General features: G+C 44.6%; 1 protein-coding gene across 1 annotated transcript; it reads left to right on the plus strand.

Annotated features, from left to right (window-relative positions):
- Positions 1-111: 111 nt before the first annotated feature.
- LOC110217088 (uncharacterized) lies at positions 112-12,935 on the plus strand. The gene is made up of 12 exons (XM_078155461.1): positions 112-249; positions 1,974-2,682; positions 2,941-3,889; positions 3,920-4,801; positions 4,844-5,014; positions 5,186-6,151; positions 6,194-7,732; positions 7,775-7,945; positions 8,117-9,082; positions 9,125-9,708; positions 9,991-10,791; positions 10,987-12,935. The coding sequence occupies exons 1-12, from the start codon at positions 112-114 to the stop codon at positions 12,933-12,935; spliced, it is 9,825 nt and encodes a 3,274-aa protein (XP_078011587.1).
- The last annotated feature ends 8,557 nt before the right edge of the window (positions 12,936-21,492 follow it).

Here is a 21,492-nt window from a genome sequence, read left to right on the forward strand (position 1 = left end):
GCGAGAATGTTATTCCAGATAATTACTACTGAGGCTTCTTAAAGGAAGTAAAGAAATAAGAGAGAAGGGTCATGTTTCTCCCCCTCTAGATCAATTAAATTGTGCACCAAGATGTCTCATCTCCTGACAAGCATCGCCACCATCCTGGATGTCTTCTACCAATATTGTGGCCAAGACGAGGAGTGTGATACAATGAGCCAAAGAGAACTGAAGGAACTTCTGGAAAATGAGCTGCAGTTTATTCTGGAGGTGAGAGCTTTCTGTTACATGCAACAGGCTGTGACAACAGGCAGGCATTTTTAAAATTTGGTATTGGTCATATTCAGCCATGCCTAAGAGTACCGAACAAGGGAAAAGCTGATGTCAAATCCTGCTTCAGACAATTATTAGTATAACCTTGAGCACAGCACTTAACATGTCTCAGCCTCAGTTTCTTCATCTGTAAAATGAAGGGTTATCATGAGGTTCAACATCAGAAAGTATGTATAAAATGCTTTGCAGTCCCTAAAGAACTATGTGAAATTCTAGCTCACATCTGTGTCTAATAAGGAGGAAGCAAAAGATTCACATAATCAATATTCTATCTCTGAGCCCAAATAAAACATTCCAGAACCTAGCACAACAATCACAGTGTCTGATCTTTACTGAGGTAGTGGGTAATGAGCCAGCCTTGAACTCCAAAAGATCTGTATTCAACTCCCACCACTAACACATAACATCCCAGTTGTATGATTCTGGGCAAGTCACTTAATTTCTAAGTACTAAAGGCAAGTCTCTAAGACCATGTATTACTAAAAAGTTTTGACCTTGCATTGCTAGGAGTAAGAGTTCTTCACCTGGAAGTCACCTATTCATTGAAAGCACACATTCAGTGGCTCAGTGGCAGTCCCAAGAGTGCAGAGAATTTTATGGGTATTATCTCATTAGCTCCAGGCAAAAACCAAGTAAAGGAGGTTCCACAGATATTAGCCTCACTTTATAGATTGAATCAATATGGATATAGATTACAGAGAAGCTGAGGGTGAAGATGATTAAATGACTTGTCCATGATCATAAAGCTAGTGAATGTCAAATACAGGAATATGAACATAAAATCCTCCAACTTTAAGCTCAAGCAAGTTGACCCACAACACGAAGTATGTACATGATAGATATTCCATAAATGCTTGTTGGGTGGATTTGGATGAAACCGAGTTGAATGAAATTTACCTGAATTATTTAAATCTATGAACATACAAGGAAATGGATTTTGTCCTTGACAAAATCGGAATGTAAGCAAAGTTTACTCCGGTGGTATCCACCTAATTTTTATATACCTGCCTTCAGCAATCCCATCCCTTTTCCAACTTTCCATGAACTAGTGTTGTGTTTGTCTTAGTTATTTCTCAGCTGAGGAAAATAAACTCAAAATTAACTCACCTTCATGGGATGTTGGCCAAATCAACTACTGGTCCAAGGAAATAAAGACTTTTCTAGAGAAAGCCAGAAAAACCATAATGTCAGGATTTTAGATATTGTGATCACCAAATAAAAAGGAGAAATGAGATGACCTCCAAATCACTATGTAAAAGAGAGCATATAATCAGCTCATGATGAGAATTTTTCAAAGGGCCAGGAAACCAAAGATGAAGAGAAATCACATTTGCTGATTGGTGAGTGCCAAAACCTTGTTTTATAAATTTAGCATGTTGTTTCTGATATATTCATCATAGGTCCAAATGTACCAGCTGTTACGTGTTCATTCAACCTCATGTCCAACACGTTATTCCCATCTACCTTATGTTAAGTATTCTCTGAAGCCACTCAGTCGAATAGAGGTGAGAGGGGAGAAAAAGAGTAAAGCTAGGATAACAGGGATTGATTAGAGTTCCTCTAGGTCGACCAATATGCATTATTAGACAATACTCTTTGAATTACTGAGGATGTATTTTTTGACTAATTGGGGATTTTTTCTGGACTTTACTCATATACAGAATGCAAAAAATCAAGATACTGTGGATGAAGTGATGCGTGATATGGATGAAGATGAAAACAGGAGAGTAGACTTTACTGAATTCCTATTGCTGATATTCAAATTGACAATGGCCTCCAACAAAGCTTTCAAGAAAAGGTATTTCCAAGGTCAAAAGCATCATGAGGAAGAAGAACAAAAAGGGTGGGATTCAGATTCCAGTAATTCAAGCTGGAACACCGAAGAGGAATGTGGGACATCAAAAAAACAGCAATTACAGGAAACACAGAAAGTCAGGCATTGGCCAACATGGATAGGGAGGGAGAGGCAAGATTCTTTACTGAACTCAGAGAAGAGAAAGGACTCAAAGAAGATATACCATAGGTCAACTTCAAGCAACTCAGGAAATAGAAATGAAGTTAAAACTGCATCCAGCTCAAAGGAATGGGAAGAGGGTAGACAGAATTCAAGGAAAAGCCCTTCCAGGAAATATGGAGGAGAAGAATACAAAACTGACTTTGAAAACTCAAGACTTTGGAGTGAAAATGTATACAGACACAAGAAGAGTACAAACGTATTTGACAAAACAGAAACTAAATTTAAAAAAAGGGTGCAATCAGTCACCTTTGAGGAACAAGGAGAAAGGGACAACTGGCTGCAGTCATCAAGCTCTGGAACGTACACTTCTAACTCTGACACAGACTCAGAATCCGCCACAGAAACTGAATCAGGTCCAACATTGGGATCTAATGCAGAGAAATCTAAATCACATGAATTCTCTGGATCTAAAACATGTAGTTCAGACTCAAGTAAATATTCAACTAAGAGAAGACATAGGTCAAACAAAGATGAAAAATCAGACACCTCTACAATTCAGACACAAGGTACCAATTCAAGCAAATTCTCAAATTCCAGTATTTCTGATTCTAGCTCTGACTATGACTCAGGCACAACTTCAGGGTCTGCCTCAACCTGCAGACGATCATCAGGCTCTGGCCAATGTGGGTCTGCATCAGGTCAGTCATCTAGCAGCCAGAGATATGGATCTAGTTCAGGTAGAAGGCCAGGCAGTCATGGTAGACAAGGACACAGGTCCAGTTCCCAGCAGTCTTCCAGTTCTGGCCACTATGGCTCCAGCTCCGCTTCTGGCCACTATGGCTCTGGATCACCTCAGTCGTCTACCAGCAAGGAACACAGATCTGGTTCACATGGCAGATCAAGCAGTGGTGGCAGACAAGGGCATAGTTCCACTTCCAGACAGTCTTCCACGTCTGGCCAATATGGCTCTGGCTCTGGCTCCTGCTCAGCTTCTGGTTCAGGTTCAAGCTCAGGATCCAACTCAAGCTCAGAGTCTGGCTCAGAATATGGCTCTGGCTCCAAACGAGGCTCTGGCTCTAGCTCTCACTCTGGCTCCAGCAAGTCATCTAGCACTGGCCAATATGGGTCTGGATCAGGTCAGTCATCTAGGACCCACATACATCGATCCACTTCAGGCGAAAGTTCAGGCAGTCATGGTAGACAAGGACACAGTTCCAGTTCCCAGCAGTCTTCCCCCTCTGGCCACTATGGCTCCACCTCCGGCTCCAGGCACTCATCTGGCTCTGGCCAATGTGGCTCTGGATCAGGTCAGTCATCTAGCAGCAAGGGACATGTACCTGGTTCACGTAGCCGATCAAGCAGTGGTGGCAGACAAGGGCATAGTTCCACTTCCAGACATTCCTCCACCTCTGGCCAATATGGTTCTGCCTCTGGCTCTGGCTCCTGCTCAGGTTCAGGTTCAGGCTCAGGCTCAGGCTCAGGATTCACCTCAAGCTCAGAGTCTGACTCAGAATATGGCCCTGGCTCCAGCAAAGGCTCTGGCTCTGGCTCTGGCTCTGGCACTCACTCTGGCTCCAGCAAGTCATCTACATCTGGCCAATATGGCTCTGGATCAGGTCAGTCATCTAGCAGCCAGGGAAATCGATCCAGGTCAGGCAGTCATGGTAGACAAGGACACAGTTCCAGTTCCCAGCAGTCTTCCAGCTCTGGCCACTATGGCTCCACTTCTGGCTCCAGGCACTCATCTGGCTCTGGCCAATATGGCTCTAGATCAGGTCAGTCATCTCACAGCAAGGGACACGTATCTGGTTCATGTGGCAGATCAAGCAGTAGTGGAAGACAAGGGCATAGTTCCACTTCCAGACATTCCTTCAGCTCTGGCCAATATGGCTCTGGCTCTGGCTCTGGCTCCTGCTCAGGTTCAGGTTCAGGCTTAGGCTCAGGCTCAGGATTCACCTCAAGCTCAGAGTCTGGCTCAGAATATGGCTCTGGCTCCAACCGAGGCTCTGGCTCTAGCTCTCACTCTGGCTCCAGCAAGTCATCTACATCTGGCCAATATGGGTCTAGATCAGGTCAGTCATCTAGGACCCACAGACATCGATCTACTTCAGGTGGAAGGTCAGGCAGTCATGGCAGACAAGGACACAGTTCCAGTTCCCAGCAGTCTCCCAGCTCTGGCCACTATGGTTCCAGCTCCGGCTCCAGGCACTCATCTGGCTCTGGCCAATATGGCTCTGGATCAGGTCAGTCATCTGGCAGCAAGGCACACGTATCTGGTTCACGTGGCAGATCAAGCAGTGGTGGCAGACAAGGGCATAGTTCCACTTCCAGACAGTCTTCCACGTCTGGCCAATATGGCTCTGGCTCTGGCTCCTGCTCAGCTTCAGGTTCAGGTTCAAGCTCAGGATCCAACTCAAGCTCAGAGTCTGGCTCAGAATATGGCTTTGGCTCCAACCGAGGCTCTCGCTCTAGCTCTCACTCTGGCTCCAGCAAGTCATCTAGCACTGGCCAATATGGGTCTGGATTAGGTCAGTCATCTAGGACCCACAGACATCGATCTACTTCAGGTGGAAGGTCAGGCAGTCATGGCAGACAAGGACACAGTTCCAGTTCCCAGCAGTCTTCCAGCTCTGGCCACTATGGTTCCACCTCCGGCTCCAGGCACTCATCTGGCTCTGGCCAATATGGCTCTGGTTCAGGTCAGTCATCTAGCAGCCAGGGACATGGATCAAGTTCAAGTGGAAGGTCAGGCACTCATGGTAGACAAGGACACGGTTCCAGTTCCCAGCAGTCTTCCCCCTCTGGCCACTATGGTTCCAGCTCCGGCTCCAGGCACTCATCTGGCTCTGGCCAATATGGCTCTAGATCAGGTCAGTCATCTTGCAGCAAGGGACATGTATCTGGTTCACGTGGCAGATCAAGCAGTAGTGGAACACAAGGGCATAGTTCCACTTCCAGACATTCCTCCAGCTCTGGCCGATATGGCTCTGCCTCTGGCTCTGGCTGCTCCTCAGGTTCAGGTTCAGGCTCAGGCTCAGGCTCAGGATTCACCTCAAGCTCAGAGTCTGGCTCAGAATATGGCCCTGGCTCCAGCAAAGGCTCTGGCTCTGGCTCTGGCTCCAGCAAGTCATCTACATCTGGCCAATATGGCTCTGGATCAGGTCAGTCATCTAGCAGCCGGGGACATCGATCCAGGTCAGGCAGTCATGGTAGACAAGGACACAGTTCCAGTTCCCAGCAGTCTCCCAGCTCTGGCCAATATGGCTCTGGATCAGGTCAGTCATCTAGCAGCCAGGGACATCGATCCAGGTCAGGCACTCATGGTAGACAAGGACACAGTTCCAGTTCCCAGCAGTCTTCCAGCTCTGCCCACTATGGTTCCAGCTCCGGCTCCAGGCACTCATCTGGCTCTGGCCAATATGGCTCTGGATCAGGTCAGTCATCTAGCAGCCAGGGACATCGATCCAGGTCAGGCAGTCGTGGTACACAAGGACACAGTTCCAGTTCCCAGCAGTCTCCCAGCTCTGGCCACTATGGCTCCAGCTCCGGCTCCAGGCACTCATCTGGCTCTGGCCAATATGGCTCTGGATCAGGTCAGTCATCTGGCAGCAAGGCACACGTATCTGGTTCACGTGGCAGATCAAGCAGTGGTGGCAGACAAGGGCATAGTTCCACTTCCAGACAGTCTTCCACGTCTGGCCAATATGGCTCTGGCTCTGGCTCCTGCTCAGCTTCAGGTTCAGGTTCAAGCTCAGGATCCAACTCAAGCTCAGAGTCTGGCTCAGAATATGGCTCTGGCTCCAACCGAGGCTCTGGCTCTACCTCTCACTCTGGCTCCAGCAAGTCATCTAGCACTGGCCAATATGGGTCTGGATCAGGTCAGTCATCTAGGACCCACAGACATCGATCTACTTCAGGTGGAAGGTCAGGCAGTCATGGCAGACAAGGACACAGTTCCAGTTCCCAGCAGTCTTCCAGCTCTGGCCACTATGGTTCCACCTCCGGCTCCAGGCACTCATCTGGCTCTGGCCAATATGGCTCTGGATCAGGTCAGTCATCTAGCAGCAAGGGACATGTATCTGGTTCACGTGGCAGATCAAGCAGTGGTAGCAGACAAGGGCATAGTTCCATTTCCAGGCATTCCTCCAGCTCTGGCCGATATGGCTCTGCCTCTGGCTCTGGCTCCTGCTTAGGTTCAGGTTCAGGTTCAGGTTCAGGCTCAGGCTCAGGATTCAACTCAAGCTCAGAGTCTGGCTCAGAATATGGCTCTGGCTCCAGCAAAGGCTCTGGCTCTGGCTCTGGCTCTGGCTCTGGCTCTGGCTCTGGCACTCACTCTGGCTCCAGCAAGTCATCTACATCTGGCCAATATGGCTCTGGATCAGGTCAGTCATCTCGCAGCAAGGGACATGTATCTGGTTCACGTGGCAGATCAAGCAGTAGTGGAACACAAGGGCATAGTTCCACTTCCAGACATTCCTCCAGCTCTGGCCGATATGGCTCTGCCTCTGGCTCTGGCTCCTGCTCAGGTTCAGGTTCAGGCTCAGGCTCAGGCTCAGGATTCACCTCAAGCTCAGAGTCTGGCTCAGAATATGGCCCTGGCTCCAGCAAAGGCTCTGGCTCTGGCTCTGGCTCCAGCAAGTCATCTACATCTGGCCAATATGGCTCTGGATCAGGTCAGTCATCTAGCAGCCAGGGACATCGATCTACTTCAGGTGGAAGGTCAGGCACTCATGGTAGACAAGGACACAGTTCCAGTTCCCAGCAGTCTCCCAGCTCTGCCCACTGTGGTTCCAGCTCCGGCTCCAAGCACTCATCTAGCTCTGGCCAATATGGCTCTAGATCAGGTCAGTCATCTCGCAGCCAGGGACATCGATCCAGGTCAGGCACTCATGGTAGACAAGGACACAGTTCCAGTTCCCAGCAGTCTTCCAGCTCTGGCCACTATGGCTCCAGCTCCGGCTGCAGGCACTCATCTGGCTCTGGCCAATATGGCTCTGGTTCAGGTCAGTCATCTAGTAGCCAGGGACATGGATCAAGTTCAAGTGGAAGGTCAGGCACTCATGGTAGACAAGGACACAGTTGCAGTTCCCAGCAGTCTTCCAGCTCTGGCCACTATGGCTCCAGCTCCGGCTCCAGGCACTCATCTGGCTCTGGCCAATATGGCTCTGGATCAGGTCAGTCATCTAGCAGCAAGGGACATGTATCTGGTTCACGTGGCAGATCAAGCAGTGGTGACAGACAAGGACACAGTTCCAGTTCCCAGCAGTCTTCCAGCTCTGGCCAATATGGCTCTGGCTCTGGCTCCTGCTCAGCTTCAGGTTCAGGTTCAAGCTCAGGATCCAACTCAAGCTCAGAGTCTGGCTCAGAATATGGCTTTGGCTCCAACCGAGGCTCTCGCTCTAGCTCTCACTCTGGCTCCAGCAAGTCATCTAGCACTGGCCAATATGGGTCTGGATTAGGTCAGTCATCTAGGACCCACAGACATCGATCTACTTCAGGTGGAAGGTCAGGCAGTCATGGCAGACAAGGACACAGTTCCAGTTCCCAGCAGTCTTCCAGCTCTGGCCACTATGGTTCCTCCTCCGGCTCCAGGCACTCATCTGGCTCTGGCCAATATGGCTCTGGTTCAGGTCAGTCATCTAGCAGCCAGGGACATGGATCAAGTTCAAGTGGAAGGTCAGGCACTCATGGTAGAGAAGGGCACAGTTCCAGTTCCCAGCAGTCTCCCAGCTCTGGCCACTATGGTTCCAGCTCCGGCTCCAGGCACTCATCTGGCTCTGGCCAATATGGCTCTAGATCAGGTCAGTCATCTTGCAGCAAGGGACATGTATCTGGTTCACGTGGCAGATCAAGCAGTAGTGGAACACAAGGGCATAGTTCCACTTCCAGACATTCCTCCAGCTCTGGCCGATATGGCTCTGCCTCTGGCTCTGGCTCCTCCTCAGGTTCAGGTTCAGGCTCAGGCTCAGGCTCAGGATTCACCTCAAGCTCAGAGTCTGGCTCAGAATATGGCCCTGGCTCCAGCAAAGGCTCTGGCTCTGGCTCTGGCTCCAGCAAGTCATCTACATCTGGCCAATATGGCTCTGGATCAGGTCAGTCATCTAGCAGCCGGGGACATCAATCCAGGTCAGGCAGTCATGGTAGACAAGGACACAGTTCCAGTTCCCAGCAGTCTCCCAGCTCTGGCCAATATGGCTCTGGATCAGGTCAGTCATCTAGCAGCCAGGGACATCGATCCAGGTCAGGCACTCATGGTAGACAAGGACACAGTTCCAGTTCCCAGCAGTCTTCCAGCTCTGCCCACTATGGTTCCAGCTCCGGCTGCAGGCACTCATCTGGCTCTGGCCAATATGGCTGTGGATCAGGTCAGTCATCTAGCAGCCAGGGACATCGATCCAGGTCAGGCAGTCGTGGTACACAAGGACACAGTTCCAGTTCCCAGCAGTCTCCCAGCTCTGGCCACTATGGCTCCAGCTCCGGCTCCAGGCACTCATCTGGCTCTGGCCAATATGGCTCTGGATCAGGTCAGTCATCTGGCAGCAAGGCACACGTATCTGGTTCACGTGGCAGATCAAGCAGTGGTGGCAGACAAGGGCATAGTTCCACTTCCAGACAGTCTTCCACGTCTGGCCAATATGGCTCTGGCTCTGGCTCCTGCTCAGCTTCAGGTTCAGGTTCAAGCTCAGGATCCAACTCAAGCTCAGAGTCTGGCTCAGAATATGGCTCTGGCTCCAACCGAGGCTCTGGCTCTACCTCTCACTCTGGCTCCAGCAAGTCATCTAGCACTGGCCAATATGGGTCTGGATCAGGTCAGTCATCTAGGACCCACAGACATCGATCTACTTCAGGTGGAAGGTCAGGCAGTCATGGCAGACAAGGACACAGTTCCAGTTCCCAGCAGTCTTCCAGCTCTGGCCACTATGGTTCCACCTCCGGCTCCAGGCACTCATCTGGCTCTGGCCAATATGGCTCTGGATCAGGTCAGTCATCTAGCAGCAAGGGACATGTATCTGGTTCACGTGGCAGATCAAGCAGTGGTAGCAGACAAGGGCATAGTTCCATTTCCAGGCATTCCTCCAGCTCTGGCCGATATGGCTCTGCCTCTGGCTCTGGCTCCTGCTTAGGTTCAGGTTCAGGTTCAGGTTCAGGCTCAGGCTCAGGATTCAACTCAAGCTCAGAGTCTGGCTCAGAATATGGCTCTGGCTCCAGCAAAGGCTCTGGCTCTGGCTCTGGCTCTGGCTCTGGCTCTGGCTCTGGCACTCACTCTGGCTCCAGCAAGTCATCTACATCTGGCCAATATGGCTCTGGATCAGGTCAGTCATCTCGCAGCAAGGGACATGTATCTGGTTCATGTGGCAGATCAAGCAGTAGTGGAACACAAGGGCATAGTTCCACTTCCAGACATTCCTCCAGCTCTGGCCGATATGGCTCTGCCTCTGGCTCTGGCTCCTGCTCAGGTTCAGGTTCAGGCTCAGGCTCAGGCTCAGGATTCACCTCAAGCTCAGAGTCTGGCTCAGAATATGGCCCTGGCTCCAGCAAAGGCTCTGGCTCTGGCTCTGGCTCTGGCTCCAGCAAGTCATCTACATCTGGCCAATATGGCTCTGGATCAGGTCAGTCATAGGTCAGTCATCTAGCATCGATCCAGGTCAGGTCAGGTAGACAAGGACACAGTTCCAGTTCCCAGCAGTCTCCCAGCTCTGGCCAATATGGCTCTGAATCAGGTCAGTCATCTAGCAGCCAGGGACATCGATCCAGGTCAGGCACTCATGGTAGACAAGGACACAGTTCCAGTTCCCAGCAGTCTTCCAGCTCTGGCCACTATGGCTCCAGCTCCGGCTGCAGGCACTCATCTGGCTCTGGCCAATATGGCTCTGGTTCAGGTCAGTCATCTAGTAGCCAGGGACATGGATCAAGTTCAAGTGGAAGGTCAGGCACTCATGGTAGACAAGGACACAGTTGCAGTTCCCAGCAGTCTTCCAGCTCTGGCCACTATGGCTCCAGCTCCGGCTCCAGGCACTCATCTGGCTCTGGCCAATATGGCTCTGGATCAGGTCAGTCATCTAGCAGCAAGGCACACGTATCTGGTTCACGTGGCAGATCAAGCAGTGGTGGCAGACAAGGGCATAGTTCCACTTCCAGACAGTCTTCCACATCTGGCCAATATGGCTCTGGCTCTGGCTCCTGCTCAGCTTCAGGTTCAGGTTCAAGCTCAGGATCCAACTCAAGCTCAGAGTCTGGCTCAGAATATGGCTCTGGCTCCAACCGAGGCTCTGGCTCTACCTCTCACTCTGGCTCCAGCAAGTCATCTAGCACTGGCCAATATGGGTCTGGATCAGGTCAGTCATCTAGGACCCACAGACATCAATCTACTTCAGGTGGAAGGTCAGGCAGTCATGGCAGACAAGGACAGAGTTCCAGTTCCCAGCAGTCTTCCAGCTCTGGCCACTATGGTTCCACCTCCGGCTCCAGGCACTCATCTGGCTCTGGCCAATATGGCTCTGGATCAGGTCAGTCATCTAGCAGCAAGGGACATGTATCTGGTTCACGTGGCAGATCAAGCAGTGGTAGCAGACAAGGGCATAGTTCCATTTCCAGGCATTCCTCCAGCTCTGGCCGATATGGCTCTGCCTCTGGCTCTGGCTCCTGCTTAGGTTCAGGTTCAGGTTCAGGTTCAGGCTCAGGCTCAGGATTCAACTCAAGCTCAGAGTCTGGCTCAGAATATGGCTCTGGCTCCAGCAAAGGCTCTGGCTCTGGCTCTGGCTCTGGCTCTGGCACTCACTCTGGCTCCAGCAAGTCATCTACATCTGGCCAATATGGCTCTGGATCAGGTCAGTCATCTCGCAGCAAGGGACATGTATCTGGTTCACGTGGCAGATCAAGCAGTAGTGGAACACAAGGGCATAGTTCCACTTCCAGACATTCCTCCAGCTCTGGCCGATATGGCTCTGCCTCTGGCTCTGGCTCCTGCTCAGGTTCAGGTTCAGGCTCAGGCTCAGGCTCAGGATTCACCTCAAGCTCAGAGTCTGGCTCAGAATATGGCCCTGGCTCCAGCAAAGGCTCTGGCTCTGGCTCTGGCTCCAGCAAGTCATCTACATCTGGCCAATATGGCTCTGGATCAGGTCAGTCATCTAGCAGCCAGGGACATCGATCCAGGTCAGGCAGTCATGGTAGACAAGGACACAGTTCCAGTTCCCAGCAGTCTTCCAGCTCTGGCCACTATGGCTCCAGCTCCGGCTCCAGGCACTCATCTGGCTCTGGCCAATATGGGTCTGGATCAGGTCAGTCATCTAGGACCCACAGACATCGATCTACTTCAGGTGGAAGGTCAGGCGGTCATGGCAGACAAGGACACAGTTCCAGTTCCCAGCAGTCTTCCAGCTCTGGCCACTATGGCTCCAGCTCCGGCTCCAGGCACTCATCTGGCTCTGGCCAATATGGCTCTGGATCAAGTCAGTCATCTCGCAGCAAGGGACATGTATCTGGTTCACGTGGCAGATCAAGCAGTAGTGGAACACAAGGGCATAGTTCCACTTCCAGACATTCCTCCAGCTCTGGCCGATATGGCTCTGCCTCTGGCTCTGGCTCCTGCTCAGGTTCAGGTTCAGGCTCAGGCTCAGGCTCAGGATTCACCTCAAGTTCAGAGTCTGGCTCAGAATATGGCCCTGGCTCCAGCAAAGGCTCTGGCTCTGGCTCTGGCTCCAGCAAGTCATCTACATCTGGCCAATATGTCTCTGGATCAGGTCAGTCATCTAGCAGCCAGGGACATCGATCCAGGTCAGGCAGTCGTGGTAGACAAGGACACAGTTCCAGTTCCCAGCAGTCTCCCAGCTCTGGCCACTATGGTTCCAGCTCCGGCTCCAGGCACTCATCTGGCTCTGGCCAATATGGCTCTAGATCAGGTCAGTCATCTCGCAGCAAGGGACACGTATCTGGTTCACGTGGCAGATCAAGCAGTAGTGGAACACAAGGGCATAGTTCCACTTCCAGGCATTCCTCCAGCTCTGGCCGATATGGCTCTGGCTCTGGCTCTAGCTCTGGCTCTGGCTCTTGCTCCTCCTCAGGTTTAGGTTCAGGTTCAGGCTCAGGCTCAGGATTCAACTCAAGCTCAGAGTCTGGCTCTGAATATGGCCCTGGCTCCAGCAAAGGCTCTGGCTCTGCCTCTGGCTCTGGCTCTGGCTCCAGGAAGTCATCTACATCTGGCCAATATGGCTCTGGATCAGGTCAGTCATCTAGCAGCCAGGGACATCGATCCAGGTCAGGCAGTCATGGTAGACAAGGACACGGTTCCAGTTCCCAGCAGTCTTCCAGCTCTGGCCACTGTGGCTCCAGCTCTGGCTCCAGGCACTCATCTGGCTCTGGCCAATATGGCGCTGGATCAGGTCAATCATCTAGCAGCAAGGGACATGTATCTGGTTCACGTGGCAGATCAAGAAGTGGTGGAAGACAAGGGCATAGTTCCACTTCCAGGCATTCCTCCAGCTCTGGTCGATATGACTCTGCCTCTGGCTCTGGCTCCTGCTCAGGTTCAGGTTCAGGTTCAGGCTCAGGCTCAGGATTCAACTCAAGCTCAGAGTCTGGCTCAGAATATGGCTCTGGTTCCAGCAAAAGCTCTACTTGTAGTTTTGGCTCTGGCTCCAGAAAGTCTTCTAGCTCTGGCCAAGATTAGTCTGCATCAGCTCAGTCATCTAGCACTAAATGACATGCATCTATTTCTGGTGGGAGGTCAAGTAGTTTTGTAGAAAAATGGTATTATTCCAATTCTCCCAATCCTCTAGCTCTCACTGATGTGACTCAGCTCTGGTTCTGACTCTGACTCTCGCCCCTACTCAAATTCTGGCTAAGGCTCTACTTATGTATCTGAATCTGCATTAAAATATTCTTCTGTCCATCTTCTCTCAATAATAACCAGGAATTTTTGTTAGAGTATCAACATTTTAATTCTTAAGGATTCATATTCTTTCTCTTCTATGTATCCAGCCTTTGTAGTAATAAACCCTTTTCAGCTTTAAGTTTTTTAATGTATCAATCCAGTTATGATTGTGACCTTCATTTTCTTTCTTTATCTTCACTGCATTTTTTTAACATTTCTTATATCCATCAGCTTTGAAGGTCATTTTTTTTTATTTAATGCCTCCTTAAGACTGATGAAAGAGGCAAGAAATGAATTCAACATCACAAGCTATACCTTTTATCTTTATCATTATATAGCCTTCTCCAATCAGAGCCATCTTTTTTATCATTCTTCTCTTCAACATAGAATTTTATTCTTTTCTTTCTCTATTCTCTTGGTTTCTCTTTGCTCTGCCATTTTGCAATGCAGCTTATGGATCCCTTGATTAGGACTTTGTGTGGGTAATAAATTAAAGGACCTCAATACTTTTTCTAATTAATTGGGAAATGACTTTAGAAATGTCTTGGATGGTTGACAATATCTATGGGGTTTTTTCCTCATTTGGGAAATCAGTTTAGGGTACTTCTTTATGGTTGTAACTTTATAGCAAAGTTAATCAATAATGCTCCATGAGCTAAATGATAGTTCACTAAATTTCCCGTCCTTAAAACTAAATTTGTACTTCTAGCACCATCTTCCAGATCTGTGCCATGCTGTAGGAAAATTGAGGTTAACTGTGGAAGCAGGGGTGCGGCTTCAACTCTTTTAAGTTCACAATGGTCACCAAACCCTGATTCCTTAGAGCATCTTTTGTAGGGAAATCAACAACCTTGAAGAGGAACTGGCACCATGTCCTTCTCCCTCAGAAGTGGATAAAATAATAGTGGTTGGAACATAGGAATGTCTCCCATTTTGATCCAAGGAGCAGAAATATGAGCTCTAACAATATCAAAGGATACTCATTCTGAAATTATTTCAGCCTAGAAAGAAATACAGAGAATAATTCCTGAACCTCTGACTATAGACTACCTCATCCTTTCACCAGACTTTCCACTTAGGAGAATGTTATCCATATGGAGAAGTGAAGGGGAAATGTATGTCATTATTGTATAGCTCTTCTAATTGACTGTTAACAAACTCAAGATTATTGATTCTTCATTACTATACGACTTTTGGTAAATTCTGAAAATTGAATTTCAATGTAATTGACAATAAACATTTGGTTATCAAATAATGTGGTCTGTATCTTCTCTGTTTTATACCAACACTACTCCAAGGGTATTGATTCTGCCCAACCATAGGAAGCAAAAGTAGGAAAATTGAAGAGGGAGTGGAAGACAATAACATGTAACTAGTCATACGAGATGACTCATGGTCTTCCCTGCCTGAGAGAAAGGGCATGAAAAATTCATCCTGGAGTAATCCTCTTCCCGCATGGCATACAGGTATCCAAATACAGGTATCCAGTAAAAGTTTTGAATATACAGGTATACAAATTCTAGCTATGTGAACACGGGCCACTCACTTAACTTCGCAGTTCCCTGGGCAATTGTAAATTACAGAATAGATGCCTATCTGCATCAATAGAAAGTCTTTCCACATAGGCTCCATCATCAATGAAATCATGGGTTGCGCTAAATCCCAACTCTAAAGCATAAATTATGGTGAATATTAATTCTTGTCTCCCATTCAATAGTTTTAAGAACAACTTTGAACAAAGAAGTGTTTTTGACTATTATAAATACCCAAATTAACTATAAAGGGCATATTAAGGAAGACACTATCTACATCCAGAAAAAGAACTGATACAAGTATGTATAGAATGATTTTACACATACACTTTATATATGTATGTATATAAAAAATTTACATGATTGCTATACATTTAAAAGAAATAGCAAGTTATACATAATAGATTTGCAGTTTCATGTGTAATCATCTTTTTTATTATATTATGGAAATGCTTATTCTATTCCAAATACATAAAATTTTAATAAATAAAATACTTTGCAAACTTAAAAAACATAGTAAGACACTCCACAATTGCTCCAAAGTGAAATACAATTTTTCTAACTTTATATATATATATATATATATATATATATATATAAATTTAATCTATTTAATATATAAACTATAAAGTAGTTTTTATAATTTACATATATAGTGTATGTATATATATAGTATATATATAGTATATATATATATATATGTATATATATGTATATATATATACATATATATGTATATATATATATGTATATACATATATATATATATATATATAAAAAAAAATCTGGTATATAAGTTATGTACAGAGTAAAAAGAATGCAACTTAAAAGTAAGTGGCATTAGTCCAGCGGAATAGCCCATTGGAATCAGGAAAGGCTTTCTACAAAATATAGCACTTGAGCTAAGTCTTGAAAGCAGGAATTCTGGGAGATGGAACTAAGGAGGTTGTTGAAAATATCTGGGATAGATAGATAGAGTGACTTTTAGAATGGGTTGAGGTAGGACACTCCTGACCTGATTTCCTTAGTGTAACATTTCCCCTTGAATGGAGAATTTTCCCCTCTGGATGAAATTCTAAGCCTAGCCATACCATTTTGCCAGTACAATTGGCTATCTACCTGGAACTGACATTAAGTTAGGGAAGATTTTTTTTCTCTCTTGCTATAACTGTGCCTTTAAGGGCATAGTTCTAAGTTGCTTTTTAGAATCACTAGACCAATTCAGATCTCCACCAAAAGCACATTAATGTGCCTCTTGACCAATAGTTAGTCTCTTCAACATTTGTCATTTTCCCTATTTCTGGGTCACATTTGCAAAGGCATGGAGATAGCAGATAGCACAGTGCATGTGAAGAACAGCACATAGAGCAGTCTAACTAGACCATTCAGTGTGTGAGGGAAACTATGTGTGAGAAGATTGGAAGGATAGGAAAGGGTGAGGATGTGGAGGGCTTTAAAAACCAAACAGAAGAGTTTCTATTTGATCTTAGAGGTTAATAGGGAGCCATTGGAGTTTACTAAGTAGGGGGAGGGGTGACATGGTCAAATAGATGATTTACTAAAAATCACTTTGACAGCTTTGTGGAAGGTGAATTGAGTCTGCAGAGACTTGAGGCAGAGAAACCAGTTAGAAGGCTATTGCAATAGATATGTTATAGATAGGTCTTCCAAGAGAACATGGTAAAACTGTCCTACAGGAATAGTACAAGAAATTGACCATAACTTTTGAATATAGATGATAACTGTATTTGATTAAATCCAAAGAATAATTCCACAGGAAAACCCCATGCTTGCAACCCTTTATCATGTAGTGCTAAAATTTCACAAGTCCAATACCAAATGAGAAAAGTTTAAAGTTACTAGGAGAAAGTCTTTCATTTATGAAGGAACATTGTTTTAAATAGCTCAGTAGGACTCTTCAGCCACAAGAAATCAGTAAACTAAAACAAATATAATATTCTAAAAAGCACACAAGTTCAAGGTGCAATCTAAGGTAATACGTCCTACAAAGCTGATGGCCATTATAATTATAAACTAAATGTCAACAAGAAAAAACAAGGCATCTGCTACGTTTCTATATAAATGGTAGTGATACTTTAGGGGCAAGGCAGGTAGGTGGTGAACTGGGCCTGGAGTCAAAATAACCTAAATTCATATTTCGCTTCAGATACTTACTCGTTCTGTGACCCTGGACAAGTCCCTTCACCTCTGTTTGCCTCAGTTTTCTCAGTGATAAAATGGGGATAACAGCAACATCTACCTCACAGTGATGTGAGAATCAGATGAGATAATATTTGTAACGTGCTTAGTTCAGTGCCTGGCACAGAGTAGGCACTTTATACATGACTCTTCCCTCTTTTCCCTCTTCAAATAAATCAATACTCAACGGATATGAGCAAGCAATTCTCAAAAAAAAAAAAGCTATCAATAGCGACATTTTTTAAAGTCCCAACTCACATAGAATTAAACAAAACTAAAGCAATTCTAAAGTTCCATCTTATACCTATCAAGTTTGCAAATATGACCCAGAAATAGGGGAAATGACAAATGTTGAAGAGACTAACTATTGGTCAAGAGGCACATTAATGTGCTTTTGGTGGAGATCTGAATTGGTCTAGTAATTCTAAAAAGCAACTCAGAGCTATGCCCCAAAAGGCACAGTTATAGTAAGAAAGGGAAAAAAAATCTTCCCTAACTTAATGTCAGTTCCAGGTAGATAGCCAATTGTACTGGCAAAATGGTATGGCTAGGCTTAGAATTTTATCCAGAGGGGAAAATTCTCCATTCAAGGGGAAATGTTACACTAAGGAAATCAGGTCAGGAGTGTCCTACCTCAACCCATTCTAAAAGTCACTCTCCCCATCTTTCCTTGAGACAAAACTCCACCTCAAATAGTTTGCAAATGTTATTCTTATTTCCTCCTGGTCTCATAGATCATTGGCTCAATAGCATTACTTGATGATCATCCCTGCAATCAGACTTATAATAATATCAGTTATGGTCCCATAAGTTCTAACAGCAAGTTCCAATAATCATAGCTCTGGATAAAATGAGTTACTAAGGATCATATATCCTTGCTGTAGATGAAAAAAGTTCGAGGGTCTATATTGTACTGAAGCCCTCCACTGTTCTTTCAGTGGAGTTCTTTCAGCCCGCTTTTGAAATTGTACATTGTTGGAACAAACCATGTTTTTAGGTCAGCTCTAAGTGGACTTATTCCTGCTCAATCTGCTTCTCAGGTTCCAAAACACAATATAAACTCAATATAAAATAGAGCTATAAGAAGAATCATTATATTAAGAACACATAATTCACTTGAAACTTCAGAGAACTTTCAACTGTTACATCACAAAGGCCTGAATTGGAAAATGAATCTGTGTCCTCAACTTTATTAGACAGATGTTTAAAATTACTCTTTTACATGAAAAATTCTTAATCCAATTTTGAAAATTGTGTCACATTTCTCACTAAAGCACCTTTATGAAGGTATTATTAACATAATGAAAGGATGTTATGGTCTTTATTATCTGTGGTTCAAATGACAATTCAAAATGATCCCTCACTACAGCAGTACTATACTAACATATATTATTTAGTCAAAAGTGCATTCTAGGAAGATAGTGGAGTAGGTTATAAATTTCCAGGCTCTCCAGATTTCCTCAAAAAATAGACAGAAAATCACCATGAAATGAACATAGTGCAGCAAAAATAAAGGGGTAAAGCAGTTGTCCTCCTGGGACATGTTGAGAGGACCTCAAAGAAGACTGCAGGGGCTGAGGTTTGTTCTGAGTGAAATGCAAACACCTCCAGGCCCACTCTACTGAATCAACAAATAGCAGGCCCTGAGGGGAGCAGACTAGGCCTCAAGAAATTTCACCTCACAAACTTTTACCTCACACACTTTCATCTAAAGAACAGCAAATGTTAAGTGGAAGAAGATCGAAGGACACCTATCTGTTTCCAGAAGTCAGGCCTCGTGGTACTGACCAGAAGAGATCCCTCCAGCTGTAGGTATGGGCTAGGAGGAGTGATTCCTAGTGACTGCAATACTGCAGAGAGAAAGAACATTTTGGGGACAGTGTGGCTAGGCCATAAAGGAAGAAGAGTGGAGTCCCTGAGGTTAAGCCTCAGGCAGAATTCTGAAAACAATGATAAGAAGGATTTGAAGCCTAGGGCAACATTACCCACAACTCAGTATGACAGCTTGATAATAATAATATTAAGCTGCTAAAATAAAATAATACAAATTAAAAATAAAAATGAGTAAGCAAAGGAAAAAGAAACCAACCATTGATAGCTACTTTGGTGTAAAAGAAGATCTGGCTTCATATTAAGAGGATGATAGTGAGGTTAAAAGAAAAAAAGCAACTTCTACCCTAAAAAGTAACACCAAATGGTCACAAGCCCAAAACCTTGGAAGAAATCAAAAAGGAATTCAAAAATCAAATAAGAGGAAACAAGGAAAAATTAGAGAAAAATAAAGAAATTCAAAAAAAGTCATGAAAGGAAAGTTAAGTAATTGGAAAAAGATACAAAATCTTAAGGAAGAAAATAAAAAGGAATTCAAAAATCACATTAGAGAGAATGAGGAAAAATGAGGACGGAAATGACTCAAGAAAATTATGAAAAGAACGTTAACCAATTGGAAAAGGAAATACAAAATCTTAAAGAAGAACTAACTCCTTGAAAACTCGAATTGGGCAAGTGGAATCAAATGACATTGTAAGACACCAAGATATAATAAAACTACAAAAAATTGAAGAGAATCTGAAACATCTCATTAGAAAAATGACTGATCTGGAGAAGAGATTGAGGAGAGACAATATGAGAGTTGTCAGACTATCTGAAAGTTATGATCAAAAAAAGAATCTGGATACAGTATTACAAGAAATTACTAAGGAAAATTGTCCTGAAGTTCTAGAACAAGAAGGTAGAGTAGAAATATAAAGAATCCACTGATCACCATTTGAAAAACATCCTAGGAAGAAAACTTGTAAGAATGTCATAGCCAAGTTTCAAAATTCCCAACTTAAAGAGAAAATATCACAAACAACTAGAAAAAAAAATTGGGATTTCACAAGACCTAGCAGCTTCTACACTAAAAGACCATAGGTCTTGGAACATTATATTTTGAAGAGAAAAGGAGCTAGGGTTGCATCCAAGAATAACTCATCCAGCAAACTTGATTATAATCCTGAATGGGGAAAAATGGATATTTGATGAACTGAAAGACTTTCAGGTATTTGTAACAAAAAGTCCAGAACTTAATAGAAAATTTGATATAAAAGATCCAGAAGAAATATAAGGAAATCATCAAAGACTAATTATAAGGCACTAAACTGTTTACTTATGATACATGAAAATGTTATCAGTATTCTTAACACTGTTATCATTACTAAGGTAATTTGAAAGAAAGGTTGTGGCTGAGTTGTGTATGATGGAGTGATTCTAAAAAACAAAATTGGGCAGGAAAACGTTAAAAGGAGCAATTCTCTTGTAAAAACAGAGCATGAAAAGAAGAATTAGTACAGAAAAAACAGGTGGAGGTGGAGGGCTGGTAATGTTGGAACCATACTCTCATATCGGTTGAGAACAAAACAAAGTGTACAGCTGAAGAAGTTTAGAAGTCTTCTGAACTTCTATAGAGGTGAGAAAACTAGAGGACAGAGTGAAGGAGGGATTTTGAAAGGGTGTGTAGAATAATATTAGGAGGATGGGGGAAGAAGATAAGGGAGGGAGTTTTAGAAGGGTGGGTAAAATAATGAATAAGAGGGTAAGGGGAAAAGATAAGGTAACAGGGGATAGGGTAAAAAGAGAAGCTGAGAAGGAAAACAGTGAGTAAAAGTAAAATGGAAGGGAATTCACAAGTAATAGTTATAACTTTGAATGTGAATAGGATGAACTCACCCATAAAACAAAAACAGATAGCAGAATGGTTTAAAAATCAGAATCCAACAACATGTTGTTTACAAGAGGCACATTTAAGAGTGAGAGATACAATAGCATCTATCTAAAACCTTCAACAAGCATAATATGTAATGAGGACAAACTAGAAGCATTTCCAAGAAGATTGGGGGTGAAACAAGGATGTCCATTATCACCACTGTTATTCAATATTGTACTGGAAACATTAGCTTTAACAATGAGAGAAGAAAGAGAAATTGAAGGTATTAGAATAGGCAAAGAAGAAACAAAGCTATCACTCTTTGCAGATGATATGATGCTATACTTAGAGAATCCTAGAGAATCAAGTAAAACACTGCTTGAAATAATAAACAACTTTAGCAAAGTTACAGGCTATAAAATAAACCACACAAATCATTGGCATTTCTATATATTACCAACAAAGCCCAACAGCAAGATAGAGAAAGAGAAATTCCATTTAAACTTACTGTAGACATTGTAAAATATTTGGAAGTCTACCTCCCAAAACAAACCCAGGACCCCTCTATGAATACAATTACAAAACACTTTTCACACAAATAAAGTCAGATCTAAATAATTGGAAAATCAGTTGCTCATGGGTAGGCCAAACTAATATAATAAAAATGACAATTCTGCCAAAGCTGGTTTACATATTCTGTGCCATACCAATCAAACTACCAAAACATTATTTTTTAGAGTTAGAAAAAATAATAACAAAGTTCATTTGGAAGTACAAAAGGTCCAGAATATCAAGGGAACTAATGAAAAGAAATGCAGAAGTAGGTGGCCTAGCAATTCCAGATCTTAAATTGTATTATAAAGCAGCAATCATCAAAACTGCTTGGTACTGGCTAAGAAATAGAGTGGTGGATCAGTGGAATCGGTTAAATATGCAA

This window comes from Phascolarctos cinereus, unplaced genomic scaffold, assembly GCF_003287225.1.
Source record: "Phascolarctos cinereus isolate Bilbo 61053 unplaced genomic scaffold, phaCin_HiC Scaffold_5;HRSCAF=322, whole genome shotgun sequence".
NCBI classification, from domain to species: Eukaryota; Metazoa; Chordata; class Mammalia; order Diprotodontia; family Phascolarctidae; genus Phascolarctos; species Phascolarctos cinereus.